Source organism: Tachypleus tridentatus, chromosome 4, assembly GCF_004210375.1.
Source record: "Tachypleus tridentatus isolate NWPU-2018 chromosome 4, ASM421037v1, whole genome shotgun sequence".
Taxonomy (NCBI): Eukaryota; Metazoa; Arthropoda; class Merostomata; order Xiphosura; family Limulidae; genus Tachypleus; species Tachypleus tridentatus.
The window spans coordinates 76,338,000-76,360,921 of NC_134828.1; the positions used below are offsets into that span (position 1 = coordinate 76,338,000).

The 22,922-nt window shown below is 32.5% G+C and overlaps 1 protein-coding gene across 1 annotated transcript in view; it reads left to right on the forward strand.

The window, feature by feature from the left end:
• Window positions 1-17,656, forward strand: part of LOC143249477 (uncharacterized) — a 31,760-nt gene extending 14,104 nt beyond the window's left edge. Inside the window, exons 2-4 of the mRNA XM_076499391.1 lie at window positions 66-554; window positions 9,002-9,172; window positions 14,484-17,656. Coding sequence (XP_076355506.1) covers window positions 124-554; window positions 9,002-9,155 — 585 coding nt within the window. The 5' untranslated portion in view covers window positions 66-123 and the 3' untranslated portion in view covers window positions 9,156-9,172; window positions 14,484-17,656. The remainder of the gene's footprint in view (window positions 1-65; window positions 555-9,001; window positions 9,173-14,483) is intronic.
• The last annotated feature ends 5,266 nt before the right edge of the window (window positions 17,657-22,922 follow it).

Genomic DNA, 22,922 nt, shown 5'->3' on the forward strand with positions numbered 1-22,922 from the left:
ATCAATAAGTTTTAAATTAGGATTGTTTGCAGAATTTGTAATGTTGTTGTTTTTTTATCTTTCAGCAATACAAGCTTCAAACTTCTAGTCAGTAAGTCTTGTGTATCATATTCATGAAGAAATATGGAATTTTCAATACGTTTCAAATGGACAATATTTGGGACAATATTATATCTGAGCTTACTCTATGATGGTGATTGTTTGAATGAAAAAACAGATACTGAAAAAGGAGGAAATGGCACAATTCATGAAGCTCTTAACAAAACAAATGATAGTAAATTTGGTAATAATACTGATGAACAAAACAGAAGTAAAAAGAAGTTAGAGCCCAAAGGATACGAGATGATTGAATTGTCTACAAGTTATAGTATTGGTCACAGTACTTTGAAGCGTACTTTAAATGGTTCCTTAGAAAGGAATGATACCTTTGAAGATACATACCTGAAAACGATTTTTAATTTTCACCACTCTTATAAAGCAGTGACTCAAACTCTGTATGTGGTGTTTGCTGGAATGGTGATTGTGATGATATATTTTGTCATAAGAATGGTGAGGTAAGATCTAGAAATATAATATTTTTGTTTCAATATTTGATCTTTAACTAAATGTCTCTGAGCTCTCTTTGAAAATATGGTTTCAGAAAACAATGATGGATTTCACAATTGTGAGAATTCTTGATTTATTATTTTACTATTCTGCAGTATGAAGTTTTACCCCATAAACATGTTTATTTAAATATATAAACAAGTGGTGGTTAGGCTAATAAGCTTTTGGTTAATTATGAGGACTAATACATATAGATTTATAGTTTCCCAGTTTTTCATTACACCCTTTCTTGTTTAAAATTACAAATCACAATAGTATATAAGGTCAATAAGCTTTAAAAATAATTAAAATTTTCAATATTTTATGGATGCCATAAACTATGGGTAGGTTGAATTGGATGATCTGTAAATGAATGATTGTCATACAGATCAAGTGGTTAAGCTTCCAAAAAGTTATTCACTGTGAATTAAATGTCAATAAATACTAACACCATTCCACCTCTGACAAACATGATTAGCTTACATATGTTCACCTTTGTTAGTGAAATGTGTATAAAAAATTATTTTTCGAATTAGCACCTCATTTTAACCCTGTACCTTGTTTCAACAAAAAATGCAGAAATATTAAGGCTATGATTGCAAATGATTAATCACAACTGATAAAAAATAATTGATTTTTCATAATTTGTGCTTCCAGTTATTGCTGTTTTTGATTATTACAACTTCCCAAGTCTCATGTGAGAATAATTGATTAGTTGAATGTAATTATTTAAAGGACTTAGTGGTTAATCATTTAGAAATTCCACCAGTTGCTCAACTCAAAGATTGTCTTTGAATAAATACAAAGTTCTTTTTAAAAAATAGGTGATTTCTGAGCTTACATTAATTGTAAGAGGAGTTGTCAGATGATGCTTATAATACCATATGGTGAGTTAACATCAGGTTTACTATGATAGGAGTGTGAATACCAGAAAAAAGTGTATTAAAAGTTATAAACAATTTAATGACAATACAGTGTTAACAAATATGATAAAAAATTCAAAGTACTTTACAAAAATAACTTAATTATGCATGTGATACTTTAATATTTGTAAAATTATGGCATATATGTTAATATATACCGTTGTATGTTGTTCAAATATATAATAATATTCCTTATTTTTAACTTAAACTTTATTTTGCCTCAAATACAAGCTTTTGTGTAGAAAGTATTAAGAAATGTACCTAAAATTCTTTTATCTTTCATGTTTATAGCATGTAAATGACCTGAAAAAAACCATAAGCCACAAAATATATGTATTCAGTAACTGAATCAACATATTAGTTTCCATTTTAACTTTATAAAGGCCTCAAGGTATATAAAATCATTACGACTTATTCATAGATCTAATATGCAAACATTCTTCAAATATGTTGCATTCATTTTGCTTTGCTGAGAAGAGTTTCTGCGAAAGACGTTAAATTGTCAGAAAGAGGAATCAAATTTTGACAAACTAATACAGTCCTTTGTTAATATTATAACAGAATCTAAGTATATTTTTAACTTTCTTATAGTTATAATTAATTTATTTATCTCATATTGTGGAAAACTTCATGGCATTTTCTTCTGATAAAAAAAAAAAAAAATAATAGTTTGTACACATCTATGTAAACTTAACTTGCAGTCCATAAAAATGTAGCACATTGTGTACTAATCAAATACTATTTTCTGATCTACTTGAATGGAGCCTATCTCATGCAATCATCTTTCAGCTTACTGTTAAACCTAATCTGTATGTATTCTTGATGGATTCTCAATTAATCCTTTATCCATGTTTAATCCAGCATTAAGCCAAAAATCCCTGTTTATCCAGTGGAAGGGGTTAGCATCCAATAACATTTATTTTTTCTGTGGCTGTAAATTAATCCAAACCTTGTTAATGTCCATGTGTTTTTCCACAAAATGGAAGAAGAGTACCACAATAACCCAGTTCTATCTGTAGATGAACAAGCACCAACCCACTTCCAGCAGGTCTCATTATTCAGCTTAATTAAAAATTGTACATAAATGTATTGTATGTAGTATATATTTTAAATTATTTATACCATTACATAAAGATATATGTAATTTTAGAGAAGTACAATGCCATATATATGAGGAAATCTTAACCAAAATCATGCTCCCCAGAAATGTAACCTCTACTTGTAGCAATTATTAAATGGTAATATTAGCTTTGCTGTATGTAGCATTTTCCATGAATGCAATCACAATGAAAGTGAGGACCTTCTGTTTTCATTTTACTTTACATTGTTGATTTTCAGTTAAAGATAGTTTGTGGTACCAAAGAATAAATATCAGATGCAATATACAAGGATACTGAAAAAAAATACATAATGGACCAAAGTATTTTCCATTCTTCACATTGCACTGTGACTTCTCAGAGTTTGAATCACAATTGATGTTTGCAATTTATGTTTGTAACACATTTGGTTTTCTTTTTTTATGTACAGCAGACATGTATATTTGACTACAAACTTGTCACAGTTCCTTTTCTACTGGGGTCAACCTACTGGATGTACCCTGTGCATATTCAGTTAAGCTGCAAGTTTGAGATGCTCGTTGAGGTTCTATAGAAATTTTAAAACTAGCCCTTTTGAGAAAGTGTGAGAGGTTGGTAAAAACTGCAGAAATAACTAGTAAGAAGCAGTTATTGATGAAATGATAAAATAATTGAACTAAAGGAATAGAAAGTATTAAATTAATTTTAATCTTGGAAAGAGAGAAGAAATTTGTGAGTTTACTGAGGTGCACAATGAAAAATGTCCAGATCAAATGCAGATAACTATAAAACAAATTTGAATCTCTGATCCTAAATGAATGGATATTTTAATCACTGAAAAGTCTGTTTACAACAAAGTACATAGGAAATGTGATAAAACAGATAATTAACATATTAGAAACTACAGAATATTTTACATTTGTAGTACATAACAAAGCTAATGATATTAGCAACTACATCTTAAGAATTAAGCAAGTGCAAAGAGCTAGGGGTGCTTTAGAGTTTTAAGGATACAAATCATCAAACTGCTCCTTCAGAGGTATTTCCATGTATTAACTCTCAAAACCTTATTTTTTGCATGTTCTACCAGAATTATTTTTGTGATGTTCTCATAATTATCATCATTACCAAATTTTTTTTTCTGTTGGTAAAGATCTTTATAACATTTTGTTTCCTATTGAAAACTTGCTCCCAAATAACATCACTCTTTTTGGATCATTTTCAATGAATATAGATATGGCCTTATCAATTTGTTGAAATGTTTGTAGTTAGGTTAAGTAGAAGAAGTGCATCATCTACATCTTCATCTTTCTTCTTTCTTGATTTGGTGTGCATCCAAAAAATTGTCCTCCTTAGATAGTGGCTCTTCATATGACTCAAGCAACTCCATTGTGTCCAACTTCATGAGCAAGCCCCACATTGTTTTGTCAAACCATTCCAATACTCTTTTTAAATCCCTGGAAGTCACTTGCACATTCAAGTCAAATACTACACCAAGAACTGTTCTGATGCTTCTTCCTGTGATGCATAGAGATTATTTATGGTGTTCATGTTATTGTACTCATGCCAAAAATCTCTTTAACGGTTAACCTTTTCCCACTACCTAATGCACTGTCTAATGTGTGGATGAATTAACTGAATGTATAATGTAAGTAATATGCCTTTAAGGAGACTAACCTTTTGGCTACAGCAGGCAAATAGTATTTGCTAGAAGAAAAATAATGTCAATTTTCAGGAAATCACCAAAATTCATTTGATGTCCTGAGATATTATCTAACAGAAGCAATACCTCATAATGTAGATTCTTTTTGATGCAATATTCCTTAATAGCTGGGCAAAAATGATGTGTATAAACCAATCAGTAAGGACAACCCTAGTTACCTAAGCTCTATTATTGGAGTACCATATAACTGAGAGAGAGTTTTGAATATCCCTTCAAAGCCCTGAGATTTTCAGGGTGATGGGTAAGTGGCTTAAAATTATATGCTGTGTTACATCCAAGCAGAAGTGTTACAAGATATTTAGAAACTTTAAAGACAGTTGCTGATTTTCATCTTTGAAGGTGTACATTTTCTTGGGCATCTATTTCCAGTAGAGCCCTGTCTCATCCATATTAAAAACCTGTTCAGATGTGTACTTAGCTTCCTTTATTATTTCCTTCATAGTAGCTCAATACTGTTCTTTTGCTTCCTTCTCAGCACTTGCTCTTTTTCCCTGACACTGTAAGATGATGATTGTAGTAGCACTTCTTAAATCTGTCAAACCATCCACAGCTGGGTTGTGAGAGGTTCTACAAGTGAGTCTTCACCCTCTTGTTGCTTGAAATCTTCATACAGACTTAAAAGCTCTTTCCTGAATTATTCCAAACATTACCTGCAAGTAAAGTTGCCTCATATTGTCAATCCAGTGTTAATAATTTTTTCCATCTTTTTCATAATATCACTACATTGATTGGTAAAGTAAGTAGTATCTCATGATGTAACATTTTTAGTACTTCTCTTTCTTTTCTCACTGTCTGCTCAAATTTATTGCACTTTTGTTGGAGACAAGCTTAGGGTTCTAGCAATCATCTAATTTCATATCTAAACTAACACATTTTATGTGGTGTATGTATATCTACCCTCTATTTTCATCTCTTGAAATGGTGAAAAATGATAAATCAATGCTTTCTAATATAAATAATAATTACAGTGGAAAAAATTGGGACTTTATTATTTTGATGGTTGAATTAAAATTTTAAGGATATTATTCCATAGTAAGGAATTAAATATATGAAGTAGATCACCAGTGTCTCAAAATCATGTCTGGATCTGCTCATTAATGTTTAAAAGCAGTGGCAGATTAAGGGTTAGACAGGCCAAAGAACAAATTTTTCTACCAAGCTTATGATTACAACTAAGGTAAAAAAAACAAAAAACTAAACCTCATAACAGGCATTTTTTGTTTATGGGCCTTGGGCTATGGCCCCTTAACCTTAATCTATGTCAGGTTTTTATGTGTGGGCTAGATTCTTTGTAGTAGTTGTCTGTGACTTGTTGGTGATAAATTTCAACAATAAACAGCACACAGTCCACTTCTTTTAAAATAATATGTTAAAACAATTCAAATGTGCATACAAATATTTATTACACTTTTAGATATCACAATTATATCCTTAGCTTTAAACAATTGTCTCTTTTCTGTCAAAGTCCAAACAGACTGATTTGGTTGCTTTAGAAAATGACTGAGATAATGAATTATTCTTCCTGTATTTGTATTACAATATAGTTTGCAATAATTTCACCTTAAAACTACCACTGTACTCTCTTTGTCTAAATTCACAATCACTCAGTCAAGATCTGTTTTTCAAATTAACTTTTTAAAGTATATTTATACTCCAACAGAGGTCTAGAATGTTCCAAATATTTCTAAATATTATGATGTAGTGATACTCAATCAAAATGAGAAAAACTTACAAGGCAGTAATAACATGATATAGTAACATAACAGTGACTAATTCATAAATATTGAACTACACATTGTATGAGTCATAAACAGTTACATAAACAAACTTTCAATAAACTTCTAAAAAATAACCAACTTTAACACACTCACTAAAATTAAACTGAAACAGTCGTATATCTAACATGTTTATAGTGATTTTTTGTTTTTTCCTCAGTATTCTTTTTGTTATCATCCTTTGATTTTCAAAGCACTACCATTGTTGGACTAACAAGCAAGGATATTTTAGCTCATGGTTTTCAATATTAAGAAACTATAACAGACAGTGATCAATTTCTCATCCACTTTCAGTTAGTTTTGTGTTTTTTAGTGTACAGTTCTCCAAACAACTCATACCTGTTTACTATATTCAGTGACACAAGGAGTAGGCAAAAGTGTGTTGGCTTGAAGGTTAAAATATGAGGAGAGTAAGGCCTTTCCACAGTGGTAATCAAAAGTGATACTAAGATTACATGGTAGAACTAGCATTCATGTGATGTTGTGGTTAACTGATCATTTTTGTGTTTTAAAAGTAGCCAGTGCTTTAAGAACAGTGTGTGGATTATTGTGACTTGAAATTAACCATGGCCATAATAAAGTTACTTTCTTGTTAAAATTCTTTATCATATCTTTATCCCTTTGATAATATTGGAGTACTAAATATGCTTGTTTTATTGGCTGGGTGGAACACAATTTTGTATGTTGTCCCCTAATTGTTTCTCCTCAGCTTTAATAAGTTGAATGTTTTTTTTTCCTTGGCATCAGATGGTATAGCTGTATCTGTTTCCATCTTTTCAGATGATTGTGTAACAAGCTCAAAGAGTTGGAGGTTTGAATTTGGCACACAGTATATATATGACAACAACCAGAAATTGCTTCTTCAACAGCAGGTGACTGCTGAGCCTTTTTTCATGTTAATCTTTGAGACACTCAGTAAATGAAGCCCATTGAAGGTTCAGTAAAGCTTACTGAATATTGATTAAATGGATTGTTGGCATAGTATGTATATCAAAGTGATTGATGGATTTTTTTATTTTTTTGGCCCTTGTGCGTATGTGATGTAAAGCTTTTTACACACTTCATAATTGAATAACTGTATTATATGAGCTACACACCCTTTGTGCTGGAGATGTAGATACCTTTAAATCATGATTTCCCAGTGGCTTTTCCATTATCTTTGCTACTTATCACAGCAGGAAGCACTGATGATTATTTCAGTAATAGCATTTATAACTGATCATATTTGTACTTTACAGAGTATCAAAAGCTTTTGAAGTTGTTGAATGAACAAATCTATCTGTGTAAATCTTTGTTATAAAGTTTTTTACTTCTTCAGTGTGACTATTACTCCAGCCATCCATTAATCCACTAGATATGCTGGGGCTAACTTCTTCTTCAATTAGGATACTGAGTTTTGCTGAATATCTGTGTTTTAAAAGTTGTGAAGTTGGTAGACTAAAAAGACTTGTTAAAGAAGTGCTGTTCATATAACCTTAAGGTAAAAATGTATAAACCATCACCAAAAATGGTCAAGGTTTTTGTTTTAGTTAAAAAATATTCCATCCACGAATCCAGTAATGGTAACTTGATGCAATGTTTTGGTACTTGGCAACTTGGTGTGGATATATTGATAAATACGTTTGTTATTATCACTTTTACTATCTTTTCCAGGCTAGGTAGGTTATTGAATGTTGGTTATGCACACTTTAAACGGCCATATGAAGTGGTTGCATCCAACAATTGTTTACATTTTCATGTACATATAGCACTAGAAATGTTTCTCAAAGTGATTCAGAAATGAGCTTTCAGTAGATAGTATTTGACCAGTCAACTGACCATCATCCTAATTTTATCTCAGTCTGAACTAATAAATGCTTGTTAATTCTTTAAACCTGTCTTATTTTTCATGATTTTTTGATAACTATCACCATATCCTAGTAAAATCTCTAATTTTTTTCCAAATATAAATTTTATTGGGCACTGTCATCACCTGATAGATAAATTGGAATTTTTAGCTGGATGCTGGTAGCATGCACTCAGGTTTAAGGAGTTAATAAAATAATTTACTGTTACCAAAGCACTATTTTTCAATTTCCTGGTCTTACATGTAGCACATGGAATAAATTCCAAAAGAGCTGTAAGGCATCTTCTGTCTTTAAAGAATCAGAATAGCATTTTGAACCTGATTTTGAACTTCACAGATGTGTCATTACTATGGGTGTATGTAACATCCTTAGCTCTTACCTGTGTTGTTTGTATCTACTTATATTCCTCATCACCGTGGTATGCACATGTAATTTATAAGATAGAGTATCTTGCATGTTCTCTTTGATGACTTCTTTTTCTATAATAAATTTCATTTTAGGTTGACTGGTTTTTCACACCCTCCTCCACTCAATTAATACAAACAGGAAGCTCTCAACTTTGGAATGTAGACATGTGATATAATGTTTGAGTGTAAACCAATAACCTGAGAATTCTATTACAGCAAGCTGGTATAACTTAGTTATACCAGTCCTTATGTAAAATGATCAGAATTGGAATGAAGAGAAGAGCATTGGTTGTAATAAGAACTGTGTTTATAGTGTTTAAAACATACATTGTCTGTCAATCTAAAGATGATTTTTAGTAAAATTGATATTTGAAGAATAATAAATTATTTATTGATCTCATGGCTATAATGCTGTCCATTAGTCTTAGGTTTGGCTGCATTATATGTCTCTTTGCTTCAATATTTAACAGTACCTCATCGCATCTGACTTCTTTCATTTTATAATTTGAAAACAATTTCCTGTTCAAAGTAATCTTTTTTTCAGAAAATATGAAAGTGTGTAAAATTAATTTTATTTTCCAGTAGTTGAAATTTCATAAATACAGTATGTATTCATAAAGAAAATTTTTGTCATGAGTGCAACTTTTTAAATTTAAATTTTCAAGGTCACGCCGCAGGAAGAACAAGTCAAGGAAGTATGGTCTCATCACAGCATCTGGCTCAGAAGTAGAAATGCAACCACTGGATAAAAGTGATGATGATGAAGAGGATGCAGTACTATATGATGTACATCATAAAACTGTTTACAATTTAAACTAAAATGCCTATAGAAATATGTAAGTATTTATGTTATTTTAAAAATGGAAAATATTATGTTTAGTTGCAATGCTTATTTCAGTGAAACTCAGTAAATACTTCTTAAATTAACCTTTTCATTAAGGGTCATGAATCAAAGGCCATGTTGTTGCATTTGTTGACTTGCATTCAAAATTGTATTGAATTACTATTTTATGAGTTTATGGAGTCAATCTGACCAGACTCTGATTAGATCATTACTTTTATGTAAAGAGAGCTGGCTCATGCACACCACAACGTTAAGGTATTCCCACACCACTAAATCAAGACTGCCTTGTATGACCTTTGCTATCCATTTGTGACTTATTTAACAATAATATTAGTAAATACATAGCATGGCTTTCACTCCTTACAAAAAATCTGCAAGATCCCTTTTTAAAGATGTCTTTAATTTCAGAAACACATTAACCCTTTCACAGTGAGCTCTGTATAATATACAAGAGTTTATATAAACATATGCACAAGTTTAGTATTGGTACTAGAACTTTTGATGTATGTGTATCTTTAGTAGTCTACTAAATTTTGTGAAGATTACAAGTTTTAGTACACAAAAAATCATATTTGAATGAAGTATTTTTACTGAAGATTTGTTTGCAAAAATATTGAGTCTGTTTCATTATTGGCCTAAGTACAAAGTGATTTCATGTTATGATTAAAACTATTCTTTTTTCCAAACATCTCAAATATTGCTTGTAATCTTTAATCCATGCATAGATTAATTTTAAGATGTTTGTTTTTGGTAAAACATTATATTTTCTTTTATTATCTATACACTAACTATGCGAGATCTGTCAATTTGACTAACCTTTTAACCACAGTCAAAAATTAGGAAGTGTAAATTATGCTTTATTCCTGCTAGAATGACTACATATTATAAAATGAAAATACAAATTTTTAGTCTAAGTAGCATCAGTTGTATATAATTTATGTATTTGTTTTTTATTGACCTTCCAGTGGTGCCTGACTAACATCACATAACTTGCACTGGCACGGTGGATATGCACTCATGTTATATCCAATAATGTAAAATTAATCTTTAGGTTTTACAATGTGACCCTGGCTTGGCTGTGTTTAATGAACTGGTATTTTGTAATATACAGTCTCATTTCAGTTATTATACATTATATATGTACATAGATTATTACTATTTATAAATAAGTTATTAAATTTATTTTTCTTAAAATATAGAACAATAAATAAAAAAGTGGAGCAAACAATAATCTTGTATTGCTACAAGCTTTAAACTCAATTGCTACTAGACATAGGTTGGTAAGCCTTTTAAAATTTAACAGATAGAGGATATGAAACAAAATATTTGTTTCAAATTTTATACATATATATATATATATATATATATATATATATACACTTCAATAGCCAAAAGATCATAAATTACTATATCTGTACAGTATTCCACTATAATTTATCAAAATTAGTAACTAAGTTGTATTGAGGTCTTTAATAAAAAAAAAACAGAAAGAGAGAGAGAGAGACTTGGAGCAGTCTAAAGACATAACCTGCCTCCTTAAAATCTTGATTTGAAAGAACATGGTACACTTTTAGCAGAAACCAGGAAGGGGAGATTTTAAACTGCTAATTGATTATTCACATGCTGTAGATTGAAGTAAGAGTATATAAGGGACCATTTTCAAAACTGAAAAGAAGTGAACAGGGCCACTGTGTTTGATTCAGTACATAAGCCACATCTCAGCAAAACTGAAAAGATTTGAGATTTTTATTTTATATTCTAGCTCATCAATATTGGTAATTTGAGTTCCTAGTTCATACAAAGCTGTAAACTTAGTATTTTCATATCAAAACATTTAATTGTAGCCAGTGCTGCATTCAATGTATCACTTGACTCATAAAAATCTATATTTATGTGCATTCTTTAAATTTTACTTTTAAGTTAAGATTTTATAATTTGTACATAGTATTAAAGTTTCAATTATAATGAACAATTTGATACCAAACTTATTGACATAAATTTATAAAATAGTACTTCAGTAAAATTTTGAATGCAAATCAACAAATTCAATGACATGGCCTTTCACCCTTGATCCATTGCAAAAGGGTTAAACCAGCCAAACCCTAAAGATTTAATGATCACTGTTGACTTTGTCACTTTTCCCTGAATTTCCCATCAAAGAAACTTGTAATATACCACTTGACATCTACTATAATGATCCCAATACTTTAAATAATTCACATCACTAGTACACTTTCTGTTTCCCTTTTATAATTCACAAAAACAAAACAAAAATTTTATTTTCAACAACAAATACTTTCTTCAGCCAGATGGTTTAAACATGAACAACTCTTTCACCTGTTCTCAGTTCTCAACAAGATATTTATGGTCCAAATAGAAACAAATGCCATACAATCTGTACACTATCCTCTTTTATGCTGGTAAAGATATGTCAATTACTTTTTTAACACAAAAATAACAAACAGCTACCTTTTTTTTAACCTCAGAATTATTAGCTCTGAAAAACAATTAAAAACCAAAATTTACTAAAATTTTGTAGGCCTGTACAGGCCTCTTCATCCCCTGGAATTCCACCCATAAATCCAAAGAAAACATCAAAGTACTAAAATTCTTATAGATACACTTTCAGACTTCACTCAACTGAGTACATAGATGAAGAAATCAACTTTATAAAGCATTCTTGCATTCACACCAACAAATTACCACAAAACCACCTGAGCAAAAACTTCAAACTCAACTTTCAAACAAAATTGTATCTAGTACATCAAACAACCACACAAAATTACACTGCAGTTTTACCATTAATACCTGAAATCAGTTCAAAAACTAATCAACATAGAAAATTTGCCATTAAACATTAAGTTCTACTTGATTTTAAATTCACTCCTAAACCAAGCCCTAAATTAAGATCACTATTAAATAATAATTGCATAGAATCACATAATATTAACTTTGTTTATAAAATAAAGTGAAATAACCATCCAGAATTCTGCACTGGGTGAACCAAGACAAAATTAAAAACCAAATTCACCAACCATGGTAAACTAAACTATCCTGTGTTTACCATAGTTGTCTACTGCCAGATAACATACAAATAGTATGTTCTTGCAAGGTCTACAAACTTACTAGTTTTACAATAGACATTAAAATTTTAAGATCTGGTGATAAAATTTTGTGTGGAAAGTCTTACAATGGAATTTGATACAACAGATTTAAGATACTTAGTTCTGAGGCTACACTCATCTCAGACATGTTTAGAACCTTATTTGAAATTAAAGTAAGTGGATCACAAAATAATAATAAATTGAAATGCTGTGATAAAGATATAATGGACTTTACACCATGTCACGTGAGGCACTGCAACTGTAAAGTAGGAAAATCTAACAAAAGTAAGAAAGAACAGACATAAAATGAATGTCACAGGAGAACTGTTTGTAATTGAAATAGAATTATGAAATATTAATTAGTTAAATGTTTATGAATTTGTAAAAATAACACATTTGAGTATTTTCCTTCTGTCAAATTTACTTTGCTGATGACTCAATGTGCTCTAACTATTGCATTTTCAAAGAAAAGAACAAAATTAGATAACTCCCGTAGTGTTTTGAACAATCTCTCAGATTGTAAAATGTAATGTTATAAACACAGTATCAACAGTTATCATGCATAATTTTGTTTTTATTATGAACAAACTTTGTCTTGTGTAAAATTGAAATGTGGACTTTGTTTTTTGTAAACTTAAATTGATATTAGGAGGTTATCAACAAACCGTAGTCATACTGACAAAAAAACAACTACTGTCTTACAGTAAATGGGTTATTTATATGTTAAATTACTTGCACTGGTCATAAATTAAATACTTTTGTTAATTTTTGAAGAGATGTTTCAGATATGTGGTAAAAGAAGTATATTTTGTAATTATTTTTGTGGTTTTTGGAAAGAAAGTGGTAAAATTCTAAGAACATTATTTCATGATGTCTAGCATCAAATAAACTTTGTTTGGTCCAAATTTTAAATAAATTGGTAACTAACCAAGTAAATTTTTCAACAAGAAAAAAAAAATAGTTCTTGTAATAGAAAACTGCTTTAAGATTATACTTTGAGTCATATCTGTGATTCATTTGTGTTTAACAACAGTGCAATTAAATAATAAGTTGATTCATTTCTAAACATTTTTGATATGTTAGACTTGTAATTAAATTAGCTGAGCTGGCATATTTAACACAACCTGTAGAATGTTTTGGACATTATAAAGTGAGTTTTTCTATGTGTGTGTGTGTGTGTGTGTGTGTGTATCTATATAAAGGGTAAAATATTAACTGTGTAGGTAGGAGTACAGTGACTTGCTATATGAGAAAACACAGACTATTGAAGTTTTACATGAATGCCACATTCATGCTCAAGCCATTGAGATACGTCAAAGTGGCTGAGAAATGGCACGTGTGATGGTGGTTTTTACATCATTGAGAAATATAGAAAAAGGCCAAACCAGCAATTTATTATTACTGAAACTGAAGGTTGTTCAAAGAAATTACTGTAAATTATACATAACCATAAGTGTTTCTATTTCAGTTTTATCAAGACGTCTTGGACCTACATGTTTTTAGCACATCATGACTATACATAACCAAAACAGTTGAACTGTAGTTGCTGCTTTCCACTGGAAATATTACTGTATTTAAAACATTATTCATATAAATGTGACTTTACAGTATAGTGTGTAATAACTTGCTTCACATTTTAGAGTAGCCTCTTATTACATTTCACTAATATGCTTCATTTCTTTAGTTGCTAATATTCTAATGCCTCAGTCTTAATCAGCTGTTATACTTAAGTTGTGCTTCTTAACAGACATTTTATTTTGTTATTGTTATAACATTGAATAATTATTTGGCTTAGAGGAAATGGTGCATGTTTAATATTTAACCAAATGTCAATTATTATTTCAAACTCTGCATGATTGCATATTGTTAATTTCAAAATGTTATAAACTTCACTGTGAAGACCATATTTTTTAATCAAATGTTAATGTTAGCTATTTCATTTCATCAGTTTATCATATATTTGTCATACATCAAACTAGAGTTTTAGCATGACTTGTAGATGGAGTTGTAGTTTTGATTTGTCTGTTGTACTTTATAAGTGGCTTGTAATTTCCTACATGTGACTTATTTACCAAAGATTTGTCTTTTAACTTCCTTAATTTAGGTTATTTTAAACAGAGACTTTCAGCAACCATAATTGTGTGTATATAAAAGAATATACTATTTGCTCTCCAAATAGTTTTTTTATTTTTCTTATAGGAAACAAATATGCCAAGAGAGCTGATTACTTATGGAAGTTATAATAAGCTGTATCTTTGGATTTTCTTCACACTTGTATTTCCTACAGAATGGGTAATTTACTGTCCTATTGTTTGAGCGTGGTGCCACAGTGTTGCACAAGGCAATGTTTTTAGCTCATTGACAATACACTTCCCAAAGAAAATGAAAGCAAAATCATTCAGAAAATGTCAGTTTAAGATTTTATGTACTTCCTGAAATGTGTATTCTGGATATTTCTAAAATAGTACATTAAATGTTTAAATATATTTCAGCAGTGAACATGGAACATTTCTTTAATATCCAATCCTAATGCTTCTGAAAAATTGTCTAAAATTAAAAAATAAGAAATATAATAATCCAAGTCTCTTAAGATGGGACCTCTTTTTCTGTGCTTCCTAATTCAGTCTTTAAGGAAGAAGATCTTATTTTCCAAAATTGATTGTGTTATTTCTTTATGATTAATGTGCTGCAAAATATCTTAAAAGGAACTAATTCAAAACTATTTGTTTGACAGAATTAAGTGAATGTGAATAGCACACTGGTAAGAAAGTTTGTACTACTGTAGGGTTAGAAGTGACAACAAAAGCTCGTACATGTAGTTTCAATAAATTGTAATGAATTGTATGTTTAACTGTCCTCACTGTGTGTTTAAAGTTTTATCTTTAAACGTGACTGTTAATGATGGATTAAGGTGTAATAGAATATATTAGCCAGTTTTGGGTTTTGCCCTTTATAAGGTACAATCAGTAAATACTTGTATTTCAGTATATTTTGTGACAAGATTTTTAACATGTAAAAGTGCAAATATTTTGAAATATTTCAAAATAGCACACAGTAAAATGACAAAAATCAAATGCACAAAATTACATTAGTGTGAAAACTTTAGCTGTTATCATTGCTAAATTATGAAAATTAAGTTTGTTTGGATATTTTAAATTGCATCAGTAAGTTGCTTATCTAGTCACAGGGTATTGTCAAAACCAAAAATATATTTGGTTATCATGTGGTTGAGCATTCTGAACACATGAATGATATTACCATTACATGTTATCTTACCTTCACACTCAGCACAACTCTTCTATAATCTGTAATCCTAAGTTGTGAATGAGAGTATGAAAATTCACATTTGGGAATAATGCCTAATTTTCTTTTAACCAAAATCACCTGAGTGCTTTGGTGATAATTAGTATCTGTTCACTAATAAAATTAATATTTTGGGTGATTGTTATTATTCAGTGTATTGAAGTATTTATGTTGTCTTTTCATCAATATATCCTTCTTTCCCTCATGTTACTCTTGTGACACATGAAGTTTTACAATATTTACTATATATTAATCCTTTAAATTAGTCAGCAGCAAAAGTGTTAACACTTTAAGTTCCTATTTGTACATACGTGATTGGTGATGGTGTGTCTGTGTATAGTGTAAATTTTTTTATTTTTACAGAATACTAATAAAGTGTGATTTTTGGAAAAGGAAATTATTCTATAGGTGCTGTGTTATTAAAATTAATAGGGAATGTTTTCTATCATCAAGTAAAAATTTTAGATCTTTTAGCAGGATAACATACGTCTTAACAAGATAGTATGATGATAATAATAATAATAATAATAACTTCTAAGGATTAACATTGTGAAAAAGAAAGGTCTTGTTATTAACACGAGTTTAAGTAAAGCTTTTAAATATTTATATGTATAATCAGTGATCAGGTTATTTCACTGACTCCTGCAGAAATGGACAGCTATAAACAGATTGGTGTATGTCAAGGCCTGATCCAAAATGTTTATAATTAAACCATGAGTCATTAGTTAATAAATCATTATCAGATTTTATAAACAGCATTTTCTAATGTTATGACAACATTAAATTTAAGTTGTTTAATGGTTAGTAAATAAGTTATTTCTTTTGTTGTAACCTAACAGTAACTTTTTAACTTTCAAATAATCCCTCATATTTTTCTGTGTTTTAATTACAAGGTTAGGCCTGTATACAGACATTTATTATAAAAACAAGTGAAAACATCAGATGTTACAAGTTTTATTTAAGAACTCATTTTTCTTGTGATGTTAAGCCTTTTTTTAAAAAAAATATATTCCTTTAAATTTTTGCTTTATATAAGGTTTTAGAATATCAATAAATTTTAGACAACCATGCTAAAACAAAAAGTATGTTACAGAATAACTAGTAGAGTGATAAGTTAAATTTATTTTCTGAAAGTAGCTGTTCAGTCCTTTAAATAGCCACATACATACATGAACACTTCAGTAGGATCTAAATAAACATGAACAGTAACTACTTTTCTGGGCTTATATTCTGTTTACTAACTCCCATTTACTGGATGCAATGTAGTTTTAGATGTGAGAAATTGTGGACTCTAACACTTATATCTTCTCTGAATAATTTTTGACAATATTTATATTTCTCTTGCAAGGCGTTTGGGGAGAAATTAAATCTGATCTAGATGTTTCCTCAATACTATGTAGATTCTATTTACATAGATATCACTATCTTTAAAGTAATTTAAATTTATACTATTTCATTGGCCATTATGCGTCACTTATTCAGCTTTTTTCCTAGTTGTCTAAAACTTGTAAATACAATACAGAGTAAAGAAATGCTGTGTTAAGCTTTCGTTGGTTTCGTAATTCTCATAAAATATATATTCATGAATATGTATATATTCGATTTAAATTCGTATTTTTGACACTAGATGACAATGTGACCATTTAAAAAGTTGAGTTGTATCATGGGACTGATTCATTCCTTGTTCATTTTTGTTTGTTGAACTTTGTTATAAAATATATTCCTAATAAACGTACATGTAAGGAAGGTGTTTAGTGTTATTCACTTGTTGACATCACACTTGTACCACCTGGTTTAATGGGATTGCAGGAAAGTCTTCATCTGCCTTAAGTATTTCTTGAAAGTTTTAACTGCGTGTGAATTGGAATGTGGAAATTCAGTAGGGATGTGAAGGTGCCAAATAATAATTATATATACGCTCACAACACTAATTTTTTTCAAGAATCATATTTAAAGTGTCGTTTTCATAAATATTCTAGTTACAGAATCTGTGCCTTGGTGGCGTAAAAAGTATTTGGAATATCTAATGTATGATTTGAATGAAAATAAAAACTTACAACAACAAAAAACAATATGTAGTTTCGTATTGAAACTGTCGTAATGCTGTGTATTTGTGTGTGTAATATTTGAAGGAGGACTACAGTCAGCTATTATGCCTTTCTTCTGTAATCTCCACTAAGCACTACATGTAAGGAATTACAAAATAAAATTGTGATATTGGATTCGGAAATTCCACCACTAAGAACTTTATAATGTAACGGTGAAACCAACTTCATTCGTAAGTAGTAGTCCAGGAGTTGGTGATGGGTAGTGTTGACTAGCTGCCTTCCCTCTAATCTATTACTTCTAAATTAGGAATGGCTAGAGCTGATAACCCTTTAGTAGCTTTGCGCGAAATTCAACAAACAAATTAATCGCAAACATCAGACGAAGTTTCAGTTAAAAGCTGCGGTATTATATATCGTGGTTTCTGATCTGTTATTTATGTACATACCTAGGCATGAAGCCAAGTGAGGGACAATATAGGCATTAGTTTCGTAAGCTAAAGCTATAGGGGACATGCAACTACGAACTATAGGGGTCTGAGGACATGCAACTACGTATCTCAAGTCAAAAACTACGTGTACTTCATCAGAAGAATGAAGATTATTTAGAAAAATTAAATACTATAAGTTGCTGCGGTAAAACTATATAAACATAATTTATTTTACATCAGGTAACCAAACCCCTTCAAACAGCCCCTGCATGTGTATGATAACGAAGCTAAGAAAATATCAGGCGTTTCCCTCAATGTTACGAAGCTAAAACATTACAAGATGATACACATCCAGTCACAATCATAAAGATTGGAAATTACTTGGTTGAACTACATCTTAAGATACTTGATAAACAATTTACACAGCATATTTGATTGAATAATCTTTCCTACACGTCATATTCAACTTGAAGTATACAAAATCTTATCTTTATGTTGTTGCAAATTGGAATGGAAATAAAATTTATTCATAATCTTCAAGTCTGCCCCTCGGTGTGTATAACTGGATTGGAATATCTCGTGTACGTTTTGAATGAAAATAAAAGCTTGCAACAACAAAAAAAACTGTAGTTTCGTATTGAAACTGTCGTAATACAGTGTATTTGTGTGTGTACTATTTGGAGGAGGACTACGGTCGTCTATTATATGCCTTTCTTCTGTAGTGTCCACTAAGCTCTGCATGTAAGGAATTACAAAATAATTACGTGGTGAAGGAACCTTCCAGGGAAGGTTCTGTTCTTTCAGTTTACCTCCTCTGCGATCTAAACATCCACCCACGTGTTTGACGTGCGTGGTGGCTTGTGAAGGGGAGGAGAGGACCCTTGTGGTTAAAGTGTCCAACCATAACACACTACTTTGGCCTTGAATTTCTGTAGACGGACGACCTTTGGGTGTCTTAATCGGCTAGTCCATTTGGGCTAGGATCAACCAAGTACTCGTGTTGGATGTTCTCAACAGGTGTTGTGGATGTTGTTTCTCATGCTGGTGTTTGGGTATAGTGCTCACGAAACCCTTAAATAAAATAATGAAAAACAGTCCGTAGGTAAACGAACACGTCTGGGAGATTCTGAGCAGCAATCTTCAACATATGTAACACTTGTACCTCATTTTCTTATATTACATTCTCTTTCAGACAAACCTTCAGGGCAAATGTCTCCCTTTTTTATTCAGAAAGGATTAGAGGGACTTTCTGGCTCTCCAGAGTCAGTCAAAAACCTTTGCTCTAGTGACATATTGGTGTAAATATCCACATCTCAACACAGTGAACTCCTTACGTTCAAAAGCGATTGGGGATATACCCATTGAGGTTATGTCCTATGCTACTTTGAATTTGTCACGATGAGTTATTGTTAAGTGGGATTCGAAGAATATCCCCAAGTCAGAGATCCTCGCTGGTTTCTCCATCCAAGAAATTTCTGCAGTGAGGTGTATCTTCACTCGCAAAGATGGAATGATGATGCCCTTATTATAACATTTACATCATTGTGTCAACCTGCCACTATCAAGGCAGGTTACTTTAATTGCAAGGTATAGTCACACATTCCAAACCCTCTAAGATGTTTCCAGTGTCAGTGGTTTAATCATTCAAAGAGATCATGTCGTGGTTCCTTGACGTGTGCTTGTGGTGGCAAGGACCACAATGGCTATGAGAGTGAAATGGACCCTCATTATGTTAATTGCATTGGCTTTCACCCATCCTACTTTCGTTCTTTCCCTAAGTGGTTGGAAGAAAAAGAGGTGCAGCATTTGAAGATGATTCAATACATTACCATGAGGCTCGAAAGTTACTGTCCACCACTTCATCTCGGACGTATGCTGCCACACTTTGCTCCACTACTACAGTGGGAGTGCACACGGATCTCTCTGTGCCTCCAAAAGAATCATTCTAATACCATATGAATTTTTTTATCATCAACACCCATTTCTTTCTCTAACATTCATTCCAGCAAACCTCAAGATCCATGCACTTAGTCAGTCTTTTACTGCTATTGATCTCTAAATTTGCTCCCTTTAATTATTCTCCCATTTTTAATGGAGGGGTGACAATAACCCACGAGCCAATGATCATTTTCCTATAATATTGAGAGAGACTGGCCGTGGTCGATGCCATCCGACCCTCGTGCCCCGGTGGAAGCTGGATCAGACAAACTGGCCCTTTTTCACTGCTCTTGCAGGACTTGATTCTGCCATCAATAGACGACTGCGTGGCAGCAATGATTGACTATATTATACATGCAGCTGTTCAATGTATTCCTGAAACCTCGACACATTTTTTACTATATCCTCGTTCATGGTAAAATCCTGCATGCCACATGGCATGGAAGGCTCTAAAACGTGCCTGGGATACTTTTCGTAGATATTCCTCATTCTCTCGAAGTGCATCTCTTTTCAGCAGGCCCGTGCACATGCTCAGCAGGTAAGACGTCAAAGCCAGAAGGAATCTTGGATAAGTTCACTATCAGCATATTTTCTACCACCAGTTCTAAAGTCATATGTGACAAGATTCGAAAGGTCAGTGGGTAATATAATTTTGTTCCCCTCTCGTTTTTGCTCTCTAATGGCTGGGAAGTAGCTAATACCTGGAGCATCGCCAATACTCTAGGTGAAACCTTTTGCCGGGTATTTAGCACTTCTGCTTCATCCTCTACCTTTTTAGCCATCAAAACTCGAGCAGAGTGATCACCTCTTTCAAGATGATTGTCTCTATGACTATAATCACCCCTTTACATTGATGGAACTCAAACTGACCCTTCATCGGTTTGGCAGTACATCAGTCGGACCTAATTATATACACTGCGAGATGCTGCGCCATCTATCTCCTGCGTCTCTTTCTATTCTTATTGTTTTTAACTGGATCTGGCAGAAGAATGTTGTTTCTAATACCTGGCACCAGGCTATTGTCCTACCTTTCTCTAAGCCTGGGAAGGATCACAGGATTCCTTCAAACTATCGTCCAGCTGCTTTGACGAGCTGTCTCTGTAACACCTTAGAGAGGATGGTCAATGTTCGTCTTGTTTGGTTCCTCGAATCGGACAACCTTCTCTCTCCCACCCAGTGTGGGTTCCGAAAACAGCTCTCCACCATGGACCACCTAATTCGACTTGAAACGTCTATCAGAGAAGCCTTTCTCAAACGACAACATTGAGGTATGGCATTTTGCGAGACCTCCATATATATGGGATACATGGTCAGTTGCCCATTTTTATTAAATAAAGATTTAATGGATGAGCGATTCCAAGTTTGTGTGGGTTCAAACACTTTCCCGTTCTTTTTACAGGAACTTGGTGTTCCTCAGGGCTGTGTTTTAAGTGTCACACTTTTCAGTATAAAGATTAATGCCATCACTGAACAACTCCCTTTTGCTGTTGCAAACGGGCTCTACATCGACGACTCATGTTAGTCGTTGAACATGAGGTATATTGAGCAGCAGCTGCAGACTATCATCAGTCGTTTACTGAAGTGGACCACAGCAAACGGCTTTAACTTCCCTGTGTCTAAAATCGTTTGTATGCACTTTTGCTGCCAACGGGGTATTCACCCTGATCCTGAACTCCGTATCGGTGTTGTGCTGTTGGTGGTCCCAATGACAAAGTTCTTGTGGCTTATCTTTGACTGTAAGCTGATCTTTATACCACACAGCTACGAGTCAAATGTGCAAGAGTACTGAACATCCTCCATGTCCTCTCTTCTACCACTTGGGGAGTGGATCGATGTTCCATGCTAAAGATATATCATGCTGTTATCCAATCAAAATTATACTGTGGATCATTGATTTATGGCTCTGCCAGGACCTCGGCCTTGAAGATGCTGGACACTTCATCATCAGGAACTTCGGCTCTTTATCGGGGCTTTTTGCACTTCCACAGTCCAGAGTCTCATGAACATCCTTTACACCTCTGCCGTTTGCAACTGCCTATATTGTATGATTCGAAGCTTCGGCCCTTACGACAGCAACCCACCAAGGATTGTGTTTTTCTTCCTCGTTAAGCCATGCTTTTTCAGAACAGACGATTTGCGATCTGCTATTGTTCCTTTTGGCCTTAATATCCAGGTGCAATTGGATGAATTGGGTCTGTGCTTTGATAATACTGTTATATCCACTGGTCAGCCCATCCACGATGGTTTATTAGTATCCCCAAATATGACCTTTCTTTAAATCACCTGAGAAAAGTAAATACTCCCGATTGGAAGTACCGTCTGTTATTTGCTGAACATCTTTCGAACCATCCTTCCATTCTCATTTATACGAATGGTTCGAAATCAGGTGACTCTGTGGGCTCTGCCAAGGTTTGTTGTGGTTTGGTGGTTGCACACAGAATCCCCTCTACAGTTTCTGTATTCAATGCTGAACTGTATGCCGTTTCACTTGCCCTGGGTCACATAGAAGCTTAGCTGTACTCAAATTGCTCTATTTTTACTGACTCACTTATTTCTCTACTGGCCCTGGAATCACTCCATGTTAGTTCTCACCCTGTTATCGCCGATATTCTAAACCGACAGGCTCACTTCTCTTTAACATCTACTTCTCTCCAGACAATATTGGTATTCGCGGGAACGGGCTCCCCGACACCGCAGCCAAATCTGTCGGCTACGGCGCTATCACTGCTGTGCCTGTTTCATACATGGACTATGGTCCTGTATTCAAAGCTCAGCTGAGTGCCAGTTGGCAGTCAACTTGGAGTGAGCAACATGAAAACAAGCTTTTCCGAATAAAACTTCTATTGGACTTTGGCCGCCTTGTTTCCGTAAGGATCGGAGAGGAGGTTGTCCGAACTAGACTACGCATTGGTCACAGTTTT